Source organism: Moschus berezovskii, chromosome 15, assembly GCF_049115385.1.
Source record: "Moschus berezovskii isolate FMDL1 chromosome 15, NW_MosBer_1.0, whole genome shotgun sequence".
Taxonomy (NCBI): domain Eukaryota; kingdom Metazoa; phylum Chordata; class Mammalia; order Artiodactyla; family Moschidae; genus Moschus; species Moschus berezovskii.
Genome location: NC_142474.1, coordinates 69,050,023 through 69,072,717, shown reverse-complemented (window position 1 = coordinate 69,072,717; position 22,695 = coordinate 69,050,023). Strand labels below are relative to the sequence as shown.

Below are 22,695 nucleotides of genomic sequence, written 5' to 3'. Positions count from 1 at the left end.
GTTTCTCCGTGCTTCCGTTCATCTTAAGGAAGATAAAAGGAGTACCTGTGTCTAAGAGGCTTAGAAAGGAATAATCCACGTAAACAGCTTAGAACAGCGCACACATAAGTGCTCAGTAAACACGAGCTGATATTAGTAAGGTAAATCACTGGTCTATTCCCCACTAGAGACAAACAGACCTGAGCACAGAGGTGAAAACAAATGTGGAATAACTGAGTGTGATTTTTAGATTGCCAAATACAGGTTAGGCTTCTGGGCCAGAACCTAGTTGTTAACAGCAATGAGGAAAGAGAATTTAGGTAACTCCCAGGCCCTTCTGGAACATTAAGAGGTTTTCATATGTGTTAGTGTTAATTGCTCAGTCATGTCCAACTCTTTGGGACTCCATGGACTGTAGCCTGCCAGTCTTCTCTGTACAAGGAATTCTCCAGGTAAGAATACTGGACTGGGTTTCTGTGGGGAGAGAGCAAAGTAGCCAAGATGGCATGTTCAGGCCCTCTTGCCCCACGTTTTGTAAATAGTGACTATATAACAGCTGAGATCATTTATAGCATGGAACTTGCGTGTCAGGAGGTACTGTGTGCATATGTGAGCTGGGAAGCGGCAGCATTTAGTGCTGTGTCATGGCTGTGTCCGTTGGATCAGCCATGAGAGGGGAGAATGTAGCATGTCTGTTGCTCCAGCTGCTGCGTCATCCAGGAGAGTGGTTGTGTTGTATTAGGTTATGCTATGTCTGTTGCATCAGCCATGAGAGGACAGAATAAATATGTCTGCAGTTCCTACGGTTCCTCGAGTCTTCTTCCAGCCTCTTAGCTCATGCCTTGCCTATCCTGGGTTCAGCGAACAGTGTGCACAGTGAGATACAGCAAGATAGTTGCCATTCCCTTCTCCAGGGGTTCTTCCCCACCCAGGGATCAAACCCAGGTCTCGCACATTGCAGGCAGATTCTTCTACCATCTGAGCCACCAGGGAAGTCCTTTTCATGTTATTTTGTACTGTATTAGACCATTTTTTTTTTTTTTTGGAGAAGGAAATGGCAACCCACTCCAGTGTTCTTGCCTGGAGAATCCTAGGGAAGGGGGAGCCTGGTGGGCTTCTGTCTGTGGGGTCACACAGAGTCGGACACGACTGAAGTGACGCAGCAGCAGCAGACCATTTTTTGATAAAAAAACATCTTTTTAGAGTGGTTCACTCCCATCACAAACACTTGGAGAGGTCAAAAATCAGCTGAGTTGTAGCCTACCTTGTGAATCAAAATCTGAGATAGAACCCAGAAATCTATTTAAACAAACATTCTCCAGCTAATTCTAACATGCAGGAAATTTGGGGACCCACTGATCTCGATGGTACCAAATGCTCAAAGTGTCCTTCAAACAGCATTCACATACCTCAGATCTGCACACGAACCCACACAAGCGTAAAAATCACCTCCTGCCACATTTGTGGCCAAGTCCGATTTACTTATAAAAAAGTGGAAGTGGGGGTTTCCTTTAAGAATAGTATTTTCACCATAGTTAGACTGCTCTTGTCGGTCTGCTGAAATTCAAAGTCTTCTAATTACAACTACTCAGGAGAACATTTCGGATATGGTGATATCATTAGGTAGCATAATAACACCTGAGGTTTGTCTAGACCTGTAGGTAGTATTCTGTCATTTTATTTCTTCAAAGCTTAAAGTAGCCCTAAATATGCAGAGCAGTTAATGATTTCTGTTTCACAGATAAGGCGTGATATAGTTAACTGAGACCAGCAAAGCCAGAAGAAAGCACACATTCTCTAACTCCCAGAACTGTTTCTGTTTGCTTGAGAGACCTGAGAAAAACATGATACAACAAAATATTTTCTAAATGCAAGAAAACTGAACAGAAAGGAAAAAGAAGGTCTGAGTACTATAAAGTTACTGCTGGGTAGCCCCTAAGAAATTTTATTTTTTTCTTCAAAATGTAATCATGTGTCATAAAATAAAAATCCCTGGCTTTCTCCTCTTCATAATAAATGAGACTGGGGAAAAATGTGAATAAGTGGCAAAGGTAATTACTAAGTTGTATGGAACGAAACGAACTATAGAGATGTAGCGGAGTCCCCGGCCTGGGGAATCTGTTTAAATAACGCTGGAACCAGAATCCGCAGACTCCTGTCAGTGCAGGACAAGGGTCAAAACCACTCTAACTACTTTATAGTGCTCCAGACCGTTCTCAACTCTTTGATAACATATTCAGGATAAATGGAATTAATTTTGAGAAGCAATAACACAAATACACTTCCAGCCGTAAGGAAGATCAATGGCATTTCTTTCCATTGCTCATTTTTAGGCTGCATAACACTGACCTTCTGACTGCTAATTATTTTTTAAATGCATTTATATTAAATAAAATGCCTTATAATTATTTTGGAAATACAAGTTGTTATTGATTTCCATTTAATTCTGCTAAATTATTAATATAACTCATTTATTGCACTTAATGTTCTTCCTAAAACAATGAATATTAAAGATTATATTCTTAGCTATAGTTCAATTTCAATCATAGAGGTTAAAAAATGCCAGGAATTTAACTAAAAAAAAAAAAAAAGAAGAAAAGCAGGCTGCAGGAGTAATCCTGGAGTCTTAATCACAGCAATGCTATTAAAAACAAAGAAAATCAATGCAATAGGTGACCACAGAAACATAATTTTAAAAGTCAGCTTTCAAACTATGCAACTTACTGTAAGAAGCCAAATCTATCCGTGACTTTGTAAACAAGGTAATCAGCATCTTCCCAAGGTTCAATCTCTGCACCTTCTCGTCCCTACAGAAGGAGACAAAGAAGAGTGTTACTGGGAATGTACAAAACTGAATAATTTCTTAAAAAGACCAAAAAACAAGGGTTAGAAAAAACTATGTCTCTCCTTTCATCCTAACTTTTCAGAAGAGCAAACCACCTACTTTGCCTGTCTTCTTCCCCACCTCCCTCCTCCACCGGCCCCAATACTATCCTTCCCAAGGTCAAAACAGCCTCCCACCATCAGCTCCACGGACACTCCAGCATCCTCAGGCTCGACTGTTCTGGTGCTCCCATCAGTGCTGCTCACGCAGCCTCACGACACCACCGTGTCCTGTTCTCCCGTCCCTGCCCTGCTCTTCCAGGCTGGCTTCCTCGTGGGTCCCTCCTGAGTGCCGGTGGGCCCAGTGCTCTGTCCTCAGCCCACTGCCCATCACATTCCCCTCCTGAGCTGTGACCCAGCACTGATGAGAGCAGGAGCCCCAGAAGGGTCTATTCCACCCCTCACATTTCACACTCTGTACCTGACTGTCTCGTGGAGCCTCCACCTGAGGGTATTTACAACCGTCAGTCAGATCACGCATTCTACTCCACGAAGGCCATGAGAACCGTGTGGGTAAAGCACCCCTGTAACTCATATTTGTACAGTGACTGCCCCAAGGCCTAGCATGACACCTGACCTGGTCACTTAGTATTAACTGCAGGAAAAAAATGCGTGCAAGCATGAATGAATGATGGTTCTATTGGTTTTAAATTAGTTAAGCAGTTAAATAAATTAATTAGGTTTCTTGCAGAGTATGCTAAAACCTAGTCGTAATAATAGGAAACTGTGTCTGATGTTTCAAACAAGCAACTTAAAAACAAACTCTGGGAACAGATTGTTAAACTGAGCTGTGCCTGCATGTTCTTGTAGGGCACAGTCCAGATGGCCTTCTATAATTTCATGTTCCTGTTATTCTCACAAATCATCAAAAATAACAGATACAAAACTACCTGCAACCAATATAAATATAAAACATGACATTTATAGATCACAGCTACAACTCTTTATAGATCTCAAGAGATAAAAGGTACTGATAAGGACATTTTTAAATTATCAACAACTGTGATATTCTGGGGCATCAAAAACCAGATTCCACAACTAACTTAAGGATAAAAAGCTAAAAAAAAAAAAAAAAAAGGATAAAAAGCTAGAGATTATACATCATGTACCAATTCAAATTTCAGATCCATGTTTTCAATTTTCAATATCACGTATCAACTAAATAAAATGGGTATTTAACTCTATATATTAATGTAATTAAAACATTTATTGAATACCAAGTATGAGCCAAAACTGTTGTAGGTATTTACGATACAAGAGCAAATCAAACAAGAGAAATTCTTACGCTCAGGGAGTTCACATTCTAGGAAGGAGAGCAGGCAACAAAATGTAATAAAAGTATGCTGACATTTTAAAAGCTATGGTGAAAAATAGAAAGGGACAGAGAGCGCCAGAGGATGGAGGGGGATATTCAACAGTGTGGTCAGAGAAGCGTTCACTAAGAGGTGGCATCGGGGCGAAGAGAAAGAGGAGGCAAAAGGGCATGAGGGTATCCAGCACACAAGTGTTCCATGCAGAAGAAACAGCCTGTGCAAAGGCCCTGAGACAGGAGCAAGCCTGGAAGAATAAGCAGCGACCAGTGTGGCTGGAGGAGAGGGAAGGAGGGAGAGAAACTACAGATGACAAAGTCAGAGGAATTAGATGACTCCAACAGTCATGGGAGATAAACGAACTGCCGCTGTAATTTAAGCCCTCCAAAAAGCAAATCCACTTCTATTTATATTTTTGAAAATAAAAATTACTTAGAGAGTAATGATGAATACTTACTCTGTCATATTTAGCAACTATTTCAGCTCGCTCCTGGGCAAGTTTAAGTGCTACATCCTGGTTTGAATCTGTAGAGAGATCAAATTTCAGTGAACTGTTGTTTAAAAATTTATAAAATTAATTAACCATAAAACTAAGACAAAACGAATGAAAATAAAACAATAAATTGATGCTGCATAAAATGACAAAACCAGCAAAAATCAAATAAACTTACAAGGGTGAGTTAAGTATCCACAACTACAACTTTGAAATATCTATTATTTCGATATTACATACCACCCTCAAAAGAAAGCAAATCTGTTAACACAGATATGGGGATATGTAACTTAGGGGATATGTAAATCTTATCCCTCAAGAGTTATATTTGGATCTAATTTCATAGAAGTAAGAATTAAAGTAGAAATTGGAAATGAGAGTTTAAGTTTTCAGATGAAATCCACCTGGGTAGGTGATGAGAAGAGCTTTTAGAAATTTAGGTAATTTACTCACAAAATAAACTAGAGCAAGACAAAGTTTAAGGGTTTAAAAAAATATTTCTCTGACATGATGAATATAATCATTTCTTTACATTTAGCCTCTGAGGTCCCCCTTATCACCTGTCCCAACTATTATCATAATGTGCAGTTTTACCACAACACATACCCTTCTCTCTTATTACCCATCACGTTATCTTTCAAAAACCTACGTCTGACGATGAGTAGAGATCACAATATGAAACAGTGTGGATGTGATTACACACCCCAGCCCTGTAAAGTAAAAGATCAACGACCGGCTGCATAAAAGGCACCTCTGGTCAAGAAGGAAGACAAGCAATCCAGCGGAAACTGGGCAAAGGTCATGAGCAAGGAATTCACAGGAGTAACAGCAGCAGAGACAAACCTGTTCTCAGGAAGTGCCCGGCAGACAGTAAGATCCTGCCAGCAGCGATCTTACATGCCTTATCACACTTAATTCCGGGCTTTATCCTGTTAATTCTATTACACAGATTAAAAAAAAAAACAAGGTTTAAGGATTTTAACCAACTTGTCTAAGGTCACACAGCTAGTAAACAGCAAATCTACAGCCCATAATTTTAACCATTACTCTATTAAATGATCACTAAAAGACACAAAAAAGGATGTCCAGTGAAAGATGGCAGATAGAACACACTTTTATATCCATTCCTCCTAAACCCCACTAAACCGACAACATGGGATTCTTTAAATCCTTGCCCTCGGTGGTACAGCGATGGAGGTTCCAGAGAAGAGGTGAGGGTGGGGTTGAAAACAAGCAGTTGACTAAAGAAGTCAAGTTCCTAAGAGTTGAAGGGAGGCATGTGTGTATGTAAGAGGCTGAGTGCAGGGAAGCAAACCCGATCCTCACCCTCCAAAGCAGGAAATCATAAGATAATGACTAAATCTGCAGAACAGGAAGTGGCAATATAGGCATGTTATCCAGTGCTTTGGAAGTAAATAGAAAATCAATCAGCTGGGACTGGAGAGCAGTTACTTCTATAGGTGGGCAGCCAGGTAGGGAGGGGTGTGGAAGTGAGTTATTTTTCAAAATAAGTTTTACAGAACCTAAATCTTTACACTAAGTAAAATTCTGACAAAAATAAAAGCTAATTTTAAAAGCCAAGACATGCGGGGTGGGGGCAGGGGGAATCAAGTCATCAGAAACTAAAGAAATGCAAGTTTTAAAATACCACTTTGCACCTATCTCAGACTGACCCCAAAATGCACTGATATTACTCAGTCTCAATACAGTGTGGGGAGACGTGCCCTCACTGACCCTCAGTGGACTCACAAATGTATCAACTCTTTCTGGAAAGCATCTTGATAAAACATATCAAAAATCTTCAGAACAGGCATCTCCTTTACCCAACAGTTCCACCTCTAGGAATTTATGACAAGGAGATAATCACAAGGTTGTTTATAATATTAAAAATAGCACAATGAAAACTTGTCAATTTCTTAAAGCTTATTTGGGGGGAAAAGTGTTTATGCCACTGATTTTCTCAAAGTGTCAATTGCAAACCTTTGAGGGAAATGTGAATAACACAATGGTCCGATAAAATAACAAAAAATATAGATTAGTCGTTCAGATTTTCAGTAAACTAATGCATCCGAGGTGGCACTAGTGGTAAAGAATCCACCTGCCAATGCAGGAGACCTAAGAGATGCAGGTTCGATCCCTGGGTCAAGAAGATCCCCTGAAGGAGGGCATGGCAACCCACTCCAGTATTCTTCCCTGGAGAATCCTATGGACAGAGGAGCCTGGCGGGCTACAGCCCATAGGGTCACAAAGAGTTGGATATGACTGAAGCAACCTGGCACACACGTAATGCAGTCAGACGTCTGGGGTACTGAGCTCAGTTATACACATACAAATTACCTTAGTTTAGACTTAGGAGCCAGAGAAGGCAATGGCAAACCACTCCAGTACTCTTGCCTAGAAAATCCCATGGACGGAGGAGCCTGGTAGGCTGCAGTCCGTGGGGTCGCTAAGGGTCGGACACGACTGAGCGACTTGACTTTCACTTTCACACATTGGAGAAGGAAATGGCAACCCACTCCAGTGTTCTTGCCTGGAGAATCCCAGGGACGGGGGAGCCTGGTGGGCTTCTGTCTATGGGGTCACACAGAGTCGGACACGACTGAAGTGACTTAGCAGCAGCAGACTTAGGAGCCTTCCTCAACTCCTTCCCCCCTCTACCTTTACCCAGTTTTAACACATTGCATTCACACACCTACCAAAAGGACAGGGGAAGCAAATGAACAGAAATCAAACTAGGAACGCTGACCACATGGGAAATTCCATTTCCATTATCAGAACAGCTGAGCATGAATTTCTATGGTGACTGGACAAAATTCAATAAATGAGGGCTTTCTTGGGGTATTTTTACACCAGTCCTTTATTTCGGCTACTAGTCCTAGGAATCTCAACTATATTTCTAACTTAACAATGAAAAGTTTAATAAACATATAAAGGTAAGAACTGGAAACAGTATAAAGCTGGGAAATGAAGATACAAAATATCCCAAGAAAACATCTTTGTGGCTTTAAGATACTATGCTTTACATGGATCCATCTCCAGTCTAGAAATTTCTAGAAAGGAAAACCTAGCCAATAATAGAGGCTGTACTGGAACTGGATGAAACTGTGCTCTAATGTTATGGGAGAAAAATGATTAAAATGATTAGCGTAGTTGACTCTGAATCAAGTAAGTGCTAGTCTTAAATTCCTTTGCTGCTGCTGCTGCTGCTAAAAGCTCTTATTATTTCCCCATGAGGAGAAAAATCTGTGGTATTAATAAATGTAAAAGAGAACAGATTTAAAGTCAAACTTATCTTATAAAATATAGCCAAACCTGCTTCTCTGAAGAGACTAAATGGAAATGCCAATCTTTCCCAACACTGAGTTTAGAGACATCATTTAAGGCAATCATCTTTCCAGTAAGTGGTGTCCTTATGCAGAATTCACTGTAGTTAAATTATGCTTCACACTGTCTCATCTACAGTTGAGAAGTTTATTAAGAATTGTAATAGAATAATCCTTATGGCTTTGTTCTTATTGCTTATTTAGAAATTTCACTGCTGCCCTAAAAGCAAGGACCATGGAGGACATCGCAGCTGTCCTGTGTCTGCGCAAGCATGCACCGACTTCCAGGCAACCATTGAACGACAACAGAAATGGTCCTGGGCACTTATACCACATGTCATCAAACAAGAAACCTATCACAGTATTCAACTCAAATTCAATCAAATTATTTTCATTGATTTTCCATCAAATATAAGAATGTCTCAAAGTATAAGAGGCACATTTTAAGCAGTTAAGGATCGAAAACTCAAGTACGTATAAAACATCTCGGGGCACAAATATACAGAAGAAGATAATGACAGCATTTTAAGAACACCTCTAATTCCATGTAAACGTAAGAACTTTTAAGAATCAAGCATCCACCTGAACTGTAACAGCCCCAAACTGTAATGAACAATTCACTCAAAGGTTTTAAATTTTAAATAAAATCCAATGACACAAAATTAACAGACCATTTTTCCTAGTACACATTTTGACAGATGAATGTTAAATAAATATATATTTTAATGTAAAAATACTTTACCCTTTGTTAGATAACCAGTCTGGCCCTGGGAATTAACAACCGCTTCAGTCCTCATTGATTTCAGACTTCCCTGGTGGCTCAGACGGTAAAGAGTCTGCCTACAATGTGGAGACCCAGGTTCGATCCCTGGGTGGGGAAGATCCTCTGGAGAAGGAAATGGCACCCCACTCCAGTACTCTTGCCTGGAAAATCCCATGAGAGGAGCCTGGTAGGCTACAGTCCATGGAGTCGCTAAGAGTCGGACACGACTGACTTCACTTCGGTCCTCACAGAGTAAATTTATCTATACCAAGGTTCCATTACTGCTTTCCAGTCGCAAGCGCACCAAGAGTGTTAGGCGGTCCCGCACACATTCTGCAACAAACTGAAACAGAAGAGTGGAAGGCAGCTCTACTTTAAACTATTTATGAAACAAACACAAGAAAGAAAAGGTCTGAGATATACTCTAAGGGAGAAAAAAGACCTTGCTGTGGTTACACAGACTACAGATACTCAAACAAAGATGATGTTTGTTGAGGGTAAAAACATGCCTCTCAGGCTCCATCCCAAGTATGAGCCACACCAGCCTACACCCAGCATTCCAGCTAGGAACAAACAGGGGCTTTGAATAAGCCTTAATCTTGTGCTTCAAAATTAGCCACATTCTTACTACTTTTAACAAAACTTGCCTTGGAGCAACAAAGAAAATTTTTATTTCAAACAAACTAAATCTAAGTATGAATACTCTTCTCAAGCACATTTTATAACAATTTTAACGATACTTTTTAATGTGAAAGCTTCAGCCTGTTTCAGACACTAAGCAAATACATATTAAATTCTGGACGGTTTGGTAAATATTTCACACAGCACACATTTATAAGAGAAATAAAAGTTTCATGATAGAATATGCGTAACTACTGCAGGGCACCCCTGTGAAGTGTTCTACTCTATGCTGTTGAGTCTCGCCTTCTTCCCTTCATTGCGTCCTTCCGTCTTTTTTAAAAAAATGGGTTGGGACCTACAATATGGAAACAACTCTGCAAACATGACAGCCATGTTAAAGGCACGCTAATGCACATTAATTACACAAATGAATTAAGTTTACAATCAAACTTAACTTACACTTAAGCTTAAGCCAGTTGTTAACATTCAACATAGGCAAAAGACCTCAGAAGCTCAGAGAGAGGGGTAAAAGTTCAAATCATAAACTGGGATGTGGGGGTGCGGGGCGGCGGGTGTCCCCCTGTCTTTTTGAACTTCTGGAGGCTGCCTGCTTTCCTTGGTTCCTGGCCCCCTCCCTCACATCACTCCAGCCTCGTGCCTCCATCCTCAGATCTCCCCCAACCTTCCTGTCCTCTCCGCTTAAGGTTCCTGTGATGACACTGTGCCCACCTTCATGATCCAGGATCACCTTCCCATTTGCAAATCCTTATTACACCCACAAATCCCTTTTGACATATTAGGTACATCCACACCTTCCAGAGATTAGGATGTTGTTGTGGGGAGGCGATCTTCAGCTCAACACACCTTGTACTATCTGTAAATGTTTTTATTTTTTTCTTCATACTTAATCAGTTGTGTGTCTCGATACAGAATTCCAAGTTCATGATAATTTTTTTTTTCCCTCAGAACTTTGAAAATAAGTCCTGCATTACCTTCTGGGTAATTAGAAATTTGATGCCAGTCTAATTACATTTACAGGGGCCAAGGAAAGCAAGCAGCCTCCAGAAGCTCAAAATGACAAGGGGACACCCGCCACCCCCACCCCCAAGGCGTCCCAGCATCTCACCTGGTGTCTTCCCAAGGAATAAGCCCTCCAGACACCTGACTTTAGCCCAGTGTAACTACTTCCATCCTCCAGAACAGGAGGAGGATCAATTCTGTTGCTTTAAGCCACCAAGTTTGTGACAGGCAGCAACAGGAAACTAACACAATGATTCAAAGTTTACTGTCTCAAAAATGTTTCTTTGACAAAGACTCTCTCCTTATCCAAACTTCAGTCATCTTCTTTACTAGGCCTTGACCTTGGCCTCCATCCCGTCTTCAGCCTGCCTCACCCAGCTATAGCAAGAATCCTGCTAAGTCAGGGAATCCCCCCACCCTTGACACCTCATTTCCTATCTGGTCAGATTTCTCCTCCTCCACCCCTGCTATCTAGTAACCCTGGCCTGTCTCTACCAAAAATCCTGTTACATAGGTTTAGCAAGATTCCCCCGTCACTGAGGTCTCCCCTTAGTAACTTTCCATCCACCAAAGCCCTCATTTGGTGAAAAATCCCTTACTGTACTTGGAGTTGAGCCCTATCTTTCTCCTCTATTGTGATATTCTTGACACTCCTTGCAAACAGCCCTGAATAAAGTCTTCTTTATTGTGGTAATAAGTGTTAGAATAATTTTTTTCTTTAACAGAATCAAAATGAGGAGCAGACACGGGATCCGTGAAATCTCCAGAGGCTAAAATTGGACATTTCCAGATGCCACCTGGGTAGCTGCCTAGAGAGTTACGAGACTGCATTAGAAGAGGGAATACAAAGTTTCTTCAAGAAGAAAGTGGATGCTAGGCAACATACAGATCACGGCATTATTGCAATATGGTAAACACTTACACATAAAAGACACCAAAAAGAGGTAAGAGGACTGTTAGAAATCTCAGAACAAAGCAGGGAGTGATGAAAAGTCATGGTCAAATACTGATATGAAGTAACATACAAAGGGGTGTGGCTATGGATTTGATACACATGGGAAAAGTGAATCCATCTGACCACGATACTGTCAGTGTCAGGATTATATTTCCCTTCTACACACCTCATCATTATGTTTAACACTGAAGCAAACTATACTGACTACTGACATCTTGATTATGTAAGAATTTTATTGGCTTTTAATGTTCAGAATCAACTACACGCACAGTGTCTAAAATTGAACTCTGATCTGAATGGCTGCATACACTCAACTCCAAGCCTAAGTCCCCCCTCCTAGAAGCAGCCACCATCCTCTCCCAAAACTCTTCACACTGTACAAGAATCTGCATGTATGCATGCACATGCACATATATTTAAATGTCCCGTTTCTATTTAAAAACTAGAAGCATTCTATATATAATTCTAGATCTTACTCTTTTCTTGCTTAACAGTGCATCTTCAAGCTTATGCATATCAACAGCTACCCAGTGGTGTGCCAGTAAAAGCTTAGCAACCAGTTCCCGGAGGGAAGAAGTACAGGCTATGAGCTCTGGTTTGTGGCATCTGCCAATTTCCATGCTATGAAGATTCCCACTGGAGTGGCCAATTACCAAGGTACCAACGTGCTGTCACTGAGCAGAGAGATCAGGTTGGTTCCAATCAGTCAGTGGATCTCCCTCAACCCTTTTTCACAGCTGTCAAGTTTCCTAATGCACTAACATAAGTTACTCAATCAGTCCTCTCTTAGGAACGTGACTAGGATAGAGAGTCAATTTGTAATGAGAGCTAAAGATGAAACATTATGAGGTAAAGAGCTTAACCAGGTATGGTGACCAAAGGCAAGCAGAAAAAAGGAGGAAGCAGAAACCACAAGCAAGCTGAGAAAAAGATGCTGCAAAGAGGAAAACGGTACCCAGTATGCAGGGCACAGCAGAGTCTCTATCATACAGACCTTTCAGCCTAAAACTAAGACATACAAGCCTGTCCCTGAGTTGCTGCTGCTGGCTTTCCTTTCCCATGCAATGCATGCACACAGCAAGTGCTTTTTCCTGAAATTCTCTAAGTTATCCATGTCTGTGAGTCCCTTAATGCCATCTCACCTTTCAAACAGAAGAGGCCCTGAGTGCCAGTGGTGCCCAACAGTGTTTCAGTTATTTTGTGATCACCTTCTCAGTGTATCATAGACTTTGCTGTTGTAGTTGTTCAGTCACCAAGCTGTGTCTGACTCTTCGCGACCCTACGGACTAGAGCACGCCAGGCTTCCCTGTCCCCAGTGTCTCCCAGAGTTTGCTCAAATTCATGTCCACTGAGTAGGATTATGAACTAAGATAACTCAATAATAAAGTTTTTTTTAATAATATCTTAATAGGCACCATTGCTAAAATCTTCAGCATTTATCTTGCCGTGCTCTAGATCCAAGACTGGAAGGAGTGCTCAGAGGAGAAATACTAGAAACATCAAAATACAACTAGAAACAAACAAAATAAAGGAAGGCACGCCAGTCACATGAGAACCTAAAATATCACTTATTTTAAATGGTCATTCTGTGAGAGATGAACTTAAATACGGCACTTAAAGTGACATACGCCTGCTCTGCAACCAAATTTATTCTGGAGCGGCATCCCAGGAGACCCTGACTTCCTCAGCCAAATGCTCCCCCTGGTGGTCCTGTGAAGAACGATCCAGAACCTCCAATCCTTTCACCCCTCTGCTGGGATGAACTCTGATCTGCTGCTTCTGAGCCCTCCAGTACAGTCCCACCCCTGCATCTCACAACTTGATTAACTCCACATTAAACAAGTGTCTCATCAAAAAAAAAAAAAAGTACAACCTCAAGAACCCATTTCTCTCCTTCCTTCTCCCACTAGAGCAATAATCTTAGAAAAATCATTTGGCTTCTTTCCCTCTTTCCATGTTAACTTGGAAACAACATAACAACAAGATTCTCATCATAGCTGCAATTATAAAAATAGCATAACTAATCATGATCAAGGGCAGGGGCAGCCAAAGATTGAAAGTCAAATACAGGAAAGAACCAAGGCCATAAACCCAAAGGTCCTCAGAAATGCCCCAATTTCCACTTCAGAAGAGTCACACAAGCTTCCACATACATCTTCATAGTCCTCCTCTGGTAATATGCATTGTCTGATAGGATACAAGTGTTCAAAACAACAAACCTAAAGCCTCAATTTCAGCTTTTATTTGTCGGCATAAATAGGATTTGTGCCTTTCCATTCGAAATATTTCTATTGTCTCACTAGCAGCATGATGTCAACATTTTCTATGATGTCATGCTTTCATTTTACAACTTCTCATTAAATATGCAGAACCCATGTCTTCAAATTCTTATATAGAAGCCCAGTTTTCAACAAGGAGGGCGAGTGGGGCTGAGGAGAAATGTAAAAGTCCTCCTTGTGAGCAGGTCTGTACCTTGTTGCTCAACTGAGTTCCTTCCAACAGTTTCCCAACTGCCATCACAACCTCCTTTCACAGCGTCCCCTCACTTCTCCAGGTCCTTCTCCTGCTTTTACAAACAAAAAGATCAACATTGTATACCTGGTAGGTCATTTGAATGTTCTGTTTCAATTGGAAGCATATACATTTTAAGAGCTGTAAGAATAGGACACATCTCCAGTATTTTAAAATGGAGCACCCAGCATCAGAGAGATATTTCAGTTCAGTTCAGTCGCTCAGTCGTATCTGACTCTATGTGACCCCATGAACCGCAGCATGCCAGGCCTCCCTGTCCATCACCAACTCCTGGAGTCCACCAAAAACCATGTCCATTAAGTCAGTGATGCCATCCAACCATCTCATCCTCTGTTGTCCTCTTCTCCTCCTGCCCTCAATCTTTCCCAGCATTAGCATCAGGGTCTTTTCAAATGAGTCAGCTCTCCGCATCAGGTGGCCAAATTATTGGAGTTTCAGCTTCAATATCAGTCCTTCCAATGAATATTCAGGACTGACCTCCTTTAGGATGGACTGGTTGGATCTCCTTGCAGTCCAAGGGACTCTCAAGAGTCTCCTCCAACACCACAGTTCAAAAGCATCAATTATTTGGCGCTCAGCTTCTTTATAGTACTTCTGTTACTAATAACATATTTGAAATCATAATCTTAAGAATAATTCCAGGGCATGCTTCTATTACTTGCTTCTAGATTTCCAGAAGGATGAGAAACAAAATCATTTTAAAGTTCTACAATTACTAACAAGGTTGCATTATTATAACAGAGAGGATAATATTTTCCCCTCAAATTTAATCATGACTACAGACAGGTAGAACTGGTCATGGCTCCTTTAGGTCCACTGTACTTTTACCATCTACTTACCTACAACCATCTACTGAACATACTTATTTCCAAGTCAGTCCTATTAAACTGCAATCCCCATGAACAAAAGACTGTACCTCACTCATCTTGGCATCTCTTGTGTCTACCACAGTGCCTGGTACAATAGCTGCTCACTAAATACTTCTATATAGCTTCACTGCCAAAAACAAAAAAACAAAAACGCCTTTACTAAAGAGCCTCTTGATGAAAGAGGAGAGTGAAAAAGTTGGCTTAAAACTCAACATTCCAAAAACTAAGATCATGGCTTCTAGTCCCATCACTTCATGGCAAACAGATGGGGAAACAATGGAAACAGTGACAGACGTTATTTTGGGGGGGGCTCCAGAATCACAGCAGATGGTGACTGTAGCCATGAAATTAAAAGACACTTGCTTCTTGGAAGAAAAGCTATGACAAAGCTAGACAGTTTATTAGAAAGCAGAGACATTACTTTGCCAACAAAGGTCCATCTAGTCAAAGTTATGTTTTTTCCAGTAGTCATGTATGGATGTGAGAGTTGGACTATAAAGAAAGCTGAAAGCTGAAGAATTGAAGCGTTTGAACTGTGGTGTTGGAAAGGACTCTTGAGAATCCCTTGGACTGCAAGGAGATCCAACCAGTCCATCCTAAAGGAAATCAGTCCTGAATATTCATTGGGAGGACTTATGTTGACACTGAAACTCCAATACTTTGGCCACCTGATGCGAAGAACCAACTCACTGGAAAAGATTCTGATGCTGGGAAAGATTGAAGACGGGAGGAAAAGAGGATGACAGAGGATGAGATGGTTGGATGGCATCACCAACTAGAGGGACATGAGCTTGAGTAGGCTCTGGGAGTTGGTGATGGACAGGGAAGCCTGGCGTGCTGCGGTCCATGGGGTTGCAAAGAGATAGACATGACTGAGTGACTGAACTGAACCTGCTAAAGATTCTTAGCTTTCTCATATATTTTATTGTTTTTTTTAATACTATTTCAAGGGAGCATTTGAAATTTTATTAAGACTCAGACATGAGAAGTCACAATCTAAGTAGCACTTGTGATTATTTACAAGATCCTCATATTCATTAAGGAACGAAAGAAGACATACATGATTAAGTGTGTATATGTACGTGTGTGGCTCCTGAAAGATGAAGAAACCAGAGACTTGTTATGTCTGTGTTCCCATCGATACCCCTCACATTTTCCCCTCTTCCAGCTCCCCAGCCTACTCACAGACCATCACTGTCTCGCTTGCTTTATGGTAAGGTCTTGCTTACTTGGCTGTGTGTGCCCACATCATACTTCAAAAAGGGCCTTCACTAGAGCAACGCTCCCAACTCCCCTCTTCTCTCCCCTTACTCCTCTCAGAAGCTGGGGGTTGGCTTCGCTGTGCTAGTCACCCAGTGGGTAAATCTAAATCAAGAGAGGCTAATAAGTCCTTTCCACTTCAGATCTAATGTCACGTCCTCCATCAGCCAACACAGGAGGCATTTTGCTCTCCATCTGTCAATTTCTCCTGCCCTACTTCTCAAAGAGAAAGAACATCACTACTGCTTCCCTGGAACTCCCAAAATCAGACTAATAACTCCAACGTTTATGTGTAAGGTGATTCACAGAGAACAAGGACGTGAAGTGATGTAACAATGCTTAAATACCATTACTACTGGTGAGAAACATAATTATTACTTGTTGAATGTGAGTTTAATTCCCACACTTGGCGGCAGGGTTGAATGATAAAATTGCAACAACAGATCCTTAGAACCAAGACAAGCATATGAGTCATTTCACTCACTTCAACCCGCCTACAGTTGCTGGCAAACTCAAGATTACACCTTAGCAGTTCTTTCAGTAGCACGAGAGCATGACTGTATTAACAGATGACACAAGACTGGTCGACAACAACTCTGTTTGTGGATGCTTTATAACCTGCTTCAGTTCAGTTCAGTTCAGTTACTCAGTCGTGTCCAACTCTTTGCGACCCCATGAATCACAGCACACCAGGCCTCCCTGTCCATCACCAACTCCTGGAGTTCACGCAAACTCATGTCCATCGAGTCGGTGATGCCATCCAGCCATCTCATTCTCTGTCGTCCCCATCTCCTCCCACTCCCAATCCCTCCTAGCATCAGACTCTTTTCCAGTGAGTCAACTCGTCACATGAGGTGGCCAAAGTATTGGAGTTTCAGCTTTAGCATCAGTCCTTCCAATGAACACCCATGATTGAGATCCTTTAGAATGGACTGGTTGGATCTCCTTGCAGTCCAAGGGACTCTCAAGAGTCTTCTCCAGCACCACAGTTCAAAAGCATCAATTCTTCAGCGATCAGCTTTCTTCACAGTCCAACTCTCACATCCATCCATGACCACAGGAAAAACCATAGCCTTGACTAGACGGACCTTAGTTGGCAAAGTAATGTCTCTGCTTTTTAATATGCTATCTAGGTTGGTCATAACTTTCCTTCCAAGGAGAAAGCGTCTTTTAATTTCCTGGCTGCAATCAGCATCTGCAGTGATTTTGGAGCCCAAAAAAATAAAGTCTGACACTGTTTCCACTGTCTCCCCATCTATTTTCCATGAAGTGATGGGACCAGATGCCATGATCTTTGTTTTCTGAATGCTGAGCTTCAAGCCAACCTTTTCACTCTCCTCTTTCACTTTCATCAAGAGGCTTTTTAGTTCCTCTTCACTTTCTGCCATAAGAGTGGTGTCATCTGCATATCTGAAGTTATTGATATTTCTCCTGGCAATCTTGATTCCAGCTTGTGCTTCTTCCAGCCCAGTGTTCCTCATGATGTACTCTGCATATAACCTGCTTAGTGAGGGTTTAATAGGTACCAGACATTTGCCATGCATTTGCTATGCATAATATCACATAATCAAATGCCTTCATGATTAATTTCTATGATTACAGAAAGAATTCTGTTGAATTCACTTCATTTACTTAACTTTCACAACTCTTTTCAGCTCATTCAGAATTATAAGCATGTATAGTTTTATTAATTACAATAAAACTTTGTGCTGAATTCAGCTCAATGGATTTTAATAAGAAATAATGCAATTACAGCGAATTCTTGAAGGCCAGATATAAGACAGAGAATTCACATACTGCTCATCCTAATAGCAAATAACTAATCCCACAAGTAGTTTGGCAAACTTTATTCTCACCCAAAGGTAACTTTTCCACTCTTTAAATCAAAGATGCAAATATGTAAAAACCAAATTGTGCTCAAAATGGCACACAAAAATAAGAACTAAGTATTACTCAGAACAACCGAGTAGCACACAGGAAGAACTGCATTAACGCATAAGCAAAAGTATGAACTACGCAAGTATTCTGTCCCCAAATGGCCCTTAGGTTCAAACTGGGACATAAGCCCATCAAAAGTCAGCAATTTGGGATACAATAAATGTTTTATGTGCTCACATCATATTGAAGCTGCCATTCATTCACTCGTTAAAGAAGACAGAGAGCCCTAAAGTCGGACACAATACCAAATAATTCTCACACAGCACACTTCACCCAACAAATCCTAAGAACATGATCTATATATATCTCATGTGTATGTGTGTTTAATATGAAATGCTTCTTTACATGGTTACTGTAACTGTGTTAACAATGTTGTGTTTGGGTGACCAGTATCAGATAAGATTTATTTTGCATAACCAACATCAAAATGCTATACAAACAGGGTCCATAACTGATCAGGAGTCCTGATGAATTAAGTGCCAACAAAGAGCCAGGCTCATAAGTAGTAGCTAGCACTTATTCTGCACAATCGAAAAGTCTATGTATATTATTTCATTTAATGTCTTCACATCAAAACTAAGAAGTAGGTATCATTATCATTCATTTAAGAGACAAGAAAATTATTAGGTAAATGAACTTGCAAGGATTACACAGCTTTGAAGTTGCAGAATTGGCATTCAGACCAAGGCAATATGGCTCCAGAGTGCTCTTAACCACTCCGCATGGTCTCTGAATAAATAAAAAAGGAAAATGAACAAAGGTTTATCAAGAGGATCTGTCAACAGGAATGCTCAGAGCAGTGTTAAACAAGGGCAGGAGGCCATGGAAATACCCTCCAGTCAACAGCAAGTCAACATGTTTCTGAAGAGAAGAGAGAACAGAAAAGCTGTGGAGAAAATGAAGACCACTCAGGAAGGAAGGGGCTTCCCAGGCAGTGCTAGTGGTAAACAACCAGCCTGCCAGTGCAGGAGATGTAATAAGACATGGGTTCGATCCCTGGTTTGGGAAGATCCCCTGGAGGAGGGCATGGCAACCCACTCCAGTTTTCTTGCCTGGAGAAGCCCATGGACGGAGGAGCCTGGCGGGCTTCAGTCCACAGGGTCTCAAAGAGCTGGACACGACTGAAGCGACTTATCACACATGGAGGAAGGAAGAACAGTTTAGTCTGCCTGTTAACAGCTCATACTTGTTTGTTGAACTTTTATAGCTCATTAGGCACTATGCTAGGTACACAGAAAATCTCAAACGGTTCTATAATCTTTTACATTTTACAGGTGACAAAAATAAAATGCAGAGGTCAAGCAATTTGTCCAAGTCTAAACTATCATCAGAGCTCAACTCAAACCCACATCTGAAAGGCTGCAAAGTCTGTGTCCACCTGCCCACTATGCTGGAGAAAGAAAGTGTGTGTCTGTGTCTAAATTAATAAGGTATATGCTACCAAGAAACTGGTGCAGGGTCACCAGAAAGTGGGTCAGTTAACGCCAGTGTGCTCAAAACTACTGGTTGTATTTCCACGGTGACTGTCCTATTCTAATAAAAAGAAAAGTCTTCCTACATCTGAAAATGATTATTTTCCAGAGTTACTTATTCCTTACACTTTCAGATACCCAAGTGTCTGAAGTTTCCTCCATTGATACTATAAAGCTGCCATAGTTTTATGGATATAAAATGCATTTTCACAGTATCATAAACAAGGAAGCAAATTTTTTTGAAGTTTAAATTGAGGCAGCTAAATATTGTTTTTATACACAACTAGATACAAGTAAGCTTTAAAAAAAAAAATGCTTTACTAGTTATCAACTGCCAGACCCTGGGCAGGAAAACAGGAGAGCATGGGCTCCCCACCAACGGCATCTTACATACTGTCTATTCATTATAACCCAATCCAACACTTCTTCTTTTCCAAACCTTTCAACCACATGTTTCTTTCTATGTACAACACATATTGCTCTTCAGAGTAAAGATTCATTAGCTCTAAATTATATCAAACTTAAAAAAAAATATTCCCAACACATCTCTATTGGTTATTTGTAGTAGATAACACTGTACAAAGATTCCAGAGTTTCCCTGACAAAGACACCTTAATAAAACGAAACAGACACTGTTCACCAAAGCTAAAGGAACGAGCAGTGAATTTCTCGCACCTTTGTTCCAATGGAGGCACAGCTGTTTCTCATAGTATTTACTCGCTAAAAGCAGTCCATCAGTCCAATCTGAGTATTACCTTGGAACACAAATGTGCACAATTTAAAGAAAGACCAGATGCCTTCACAAAATTTAAAAACAAGTCTAATCACATCCAAAGATATAGTCCTTTAATATTATGAAATGCCTATAAATGTTGCATACATTACCTTCCAGATAATGTATATAAACATACCTGAGAAAAAAAGCAGTAGTAGCACATAGATTTCCAAAGAAACTTGCACCATTACACTCAAGGTTTAAAAACAAGACAATAATCTTAAATGCAACTGACTGACGAAAGAAAAGGGAACAGGGCGGCCACTGGGCTCCGGGTAACAACTTGCCTGGAGACCCTGAAAATTCACATTTAGTTTTCCTGTCAGTAACCTATAAATCCCATTCCCACCCCCATGCCTCACTCTCAATTTACCTCAAAAACTCATACACAGGCTCAATCAGATTCTAAACAATTTTTTTTTTTTTTGGTACACAGCAGCCAAGCAATAAAACTCTTCTAAGAAGTCACTAAGTGGGAGAGAGCCTCTTACAGCATGATGAGTTAAGCGAACTTCCACATAAAAGATTACCATACTCCAGAAGACTAACTATAAAAACACACTTCATATTAAAGACCTGCCATCCTTGTCAATGCAGGAAGTATTTCTTAGAAAGCACTGTTAACCACTCAATGAGTAAACTATCTGAAATTACAAAATGCATTTAGGACAGTAATCTAATTCCTCTTTTATGAGTAAATAAACACGGCCAACTTCACAAAGCAGCAAAATGATTGGAAATGATGCAAAATGTCCATCAATTTAGCTATTAAAAATCATGAAGCAACATTCTGTACTGATTTGACTTGGATTCATCTCCAAGATATACTGTAAGTAGAGGGGGGAAATGTCAAGGTTCAGAACAGTGTGTGTAACACACGACGGGGGTCAGGGATGAACATAAATACACAAAGTGAACAGCAGCTGTCTGGGGGAGATGAGTGGAAAGGACACTTATCTTTCACTGGATAACCTTCAATACCCTTGAGCTGTTTACCAAGTACATGTGCCACCTTATCAAAACCTACACATCAAAGTGTTAATAATTGTAAAGATAATGAGCAGGAGAAAAATCCTTCCTCAGGAAAAGGCTGAGATTTACTGTGTATCCAACATAGCTGCTTCTGCACAGGCAGATGAACCCTCGTTTTAGCCGCCAGAGACCCCTCTCAAGTGCAAGGCCACCTCAGCTTTTCCTGATGGAATGGCCTCACCTTCCAGTTGTCTTTACTGTGCTAAAGGAAGGAAAGGAAGAATAGAAAGTCAAAGAGATGGGGACTATCTCTTTCCAATGACCAAAAGAAAACCAATTAATACTTTTACCTCCAGCAGCCCAAGCAGGCAGGGGACCTGTGTCAGCGCAGGAAAAGGAGATCAAGAGTCTATATTCTACCTTCTGGATAAATGAATAGAAAACGAGGCCCAGAGAAACTTATCCTTATCCACCATAATAATCTGTGAAAGGATCAGCTGTACTGAGAACTGCAAAAATTAAACAAAGGATAGTACATTACATTTTACACTGTTAAGGGCTGGTTCAAATACTTAAAATAAGCATAAACCAAACAAAACTGACAGAATCTGCCTCAGCAGATCACACTACTTTCCTGATCAATTCACTGACCAAAGAAGATTTTTATTACTGACAAATCTGGGCTGTTTAGAAATGGATGTCTTACAGGACTTAGGTTTATAATGTTTCTGAAATGCCTTTAAAGCCATCTAGAGCGTGTTTTTTTTTTTTTTTCCCCTTTATACTTGTATTTCCTTACGACACTGACCTTGCCAACTGCTGTTTTACCAACAGCGGTCCTTTTCAAGAACATAACTTTAATAAACTTGCTGACAAATAGATTACATCTGTAATCTGTTGTGAATGGCAAGCTACTTTAATTGACCATTTTTAATAGAGCCAGATTAAGGAGTCCCTTGGTTTCCAATGAAGTCATCAATGCTTTGACAATTTCACAAACTCACAATGTGTGAAGCTCTTTGCAAGTACTGAGAAACACTGAGAATATTAAAACATAGTATCTGCTCTCAAGATGTTTACACCTTGTAAATGAATAAAAGGATCCTTAGCTAAGAGATGGGTTCACCTGCAAGGAAGCAAGGCAAAATAACAATCCTAAGGAACAGCACACCCTCTACGGGGGACAACGAGGTTGTCACACAACCCAGATTGTTTCTAAGGTGACCAGAAAACTGTGGAGCATTTTATGAACTCATTCTAAGAGGTGATCACCTGAAGACAGAACAGACTTTGAGTGAGATCACTCTTACTTACTTGCAATGTTACACATGAAAGCCTAATTGGATTTTTCTTCTAGGAGATGTCTTCAGTTTGACTTAATGATCCTTGAGAAATCTAAGCACATCTACAACTGCTTCGCAAGTATGCTAGAATGCCGACAGAAACTGAAGTGAAGTGCCTACTTCCTTTCAAACACTATCAAGCACCAAAAGTCCTCTGGAAAATGTGATTATTTATAATATGCTTTAG

At 40.6% G+C, this 22,695-nt stretch overlaps 1 protein-coding gene across 8 annotated transcripts in view; it reads right to left on the bottom strand.

Moving 5' to 3' along the window:
* USP6NL (USP6 N-terminal like) overlaps window positions 1-22,695 on the bottom strand; it is a 217,159-nt gene that overhangs the window by 55,205 nt on the left and 139,259 nt on the right. For 7 of the 8 annotated variants that reach the window (XM_055427518.2, XM_055427464.2, XM_055427492.2 and 4 more), the window contains 2 exons: window positions 4,630-4,697; window positions 2,704-2,786 (listed from right to left, as the gene is read on the bottom strand). In XM_055427518.2, the coding sequence (XP_055283493.1) occupies window positions 2,704-2,786; window positions 4,630-4,697 (151 nt within the window). Of the gene's footprint in view, window positions 1-2,703; window positions 2,787-4,629; window positions 4,698-8,730; window positions 9,160-22,695 lie in introns of those variants that run through there. The other variant, XM_055427454.2, reaches the window with a different exon arrangement.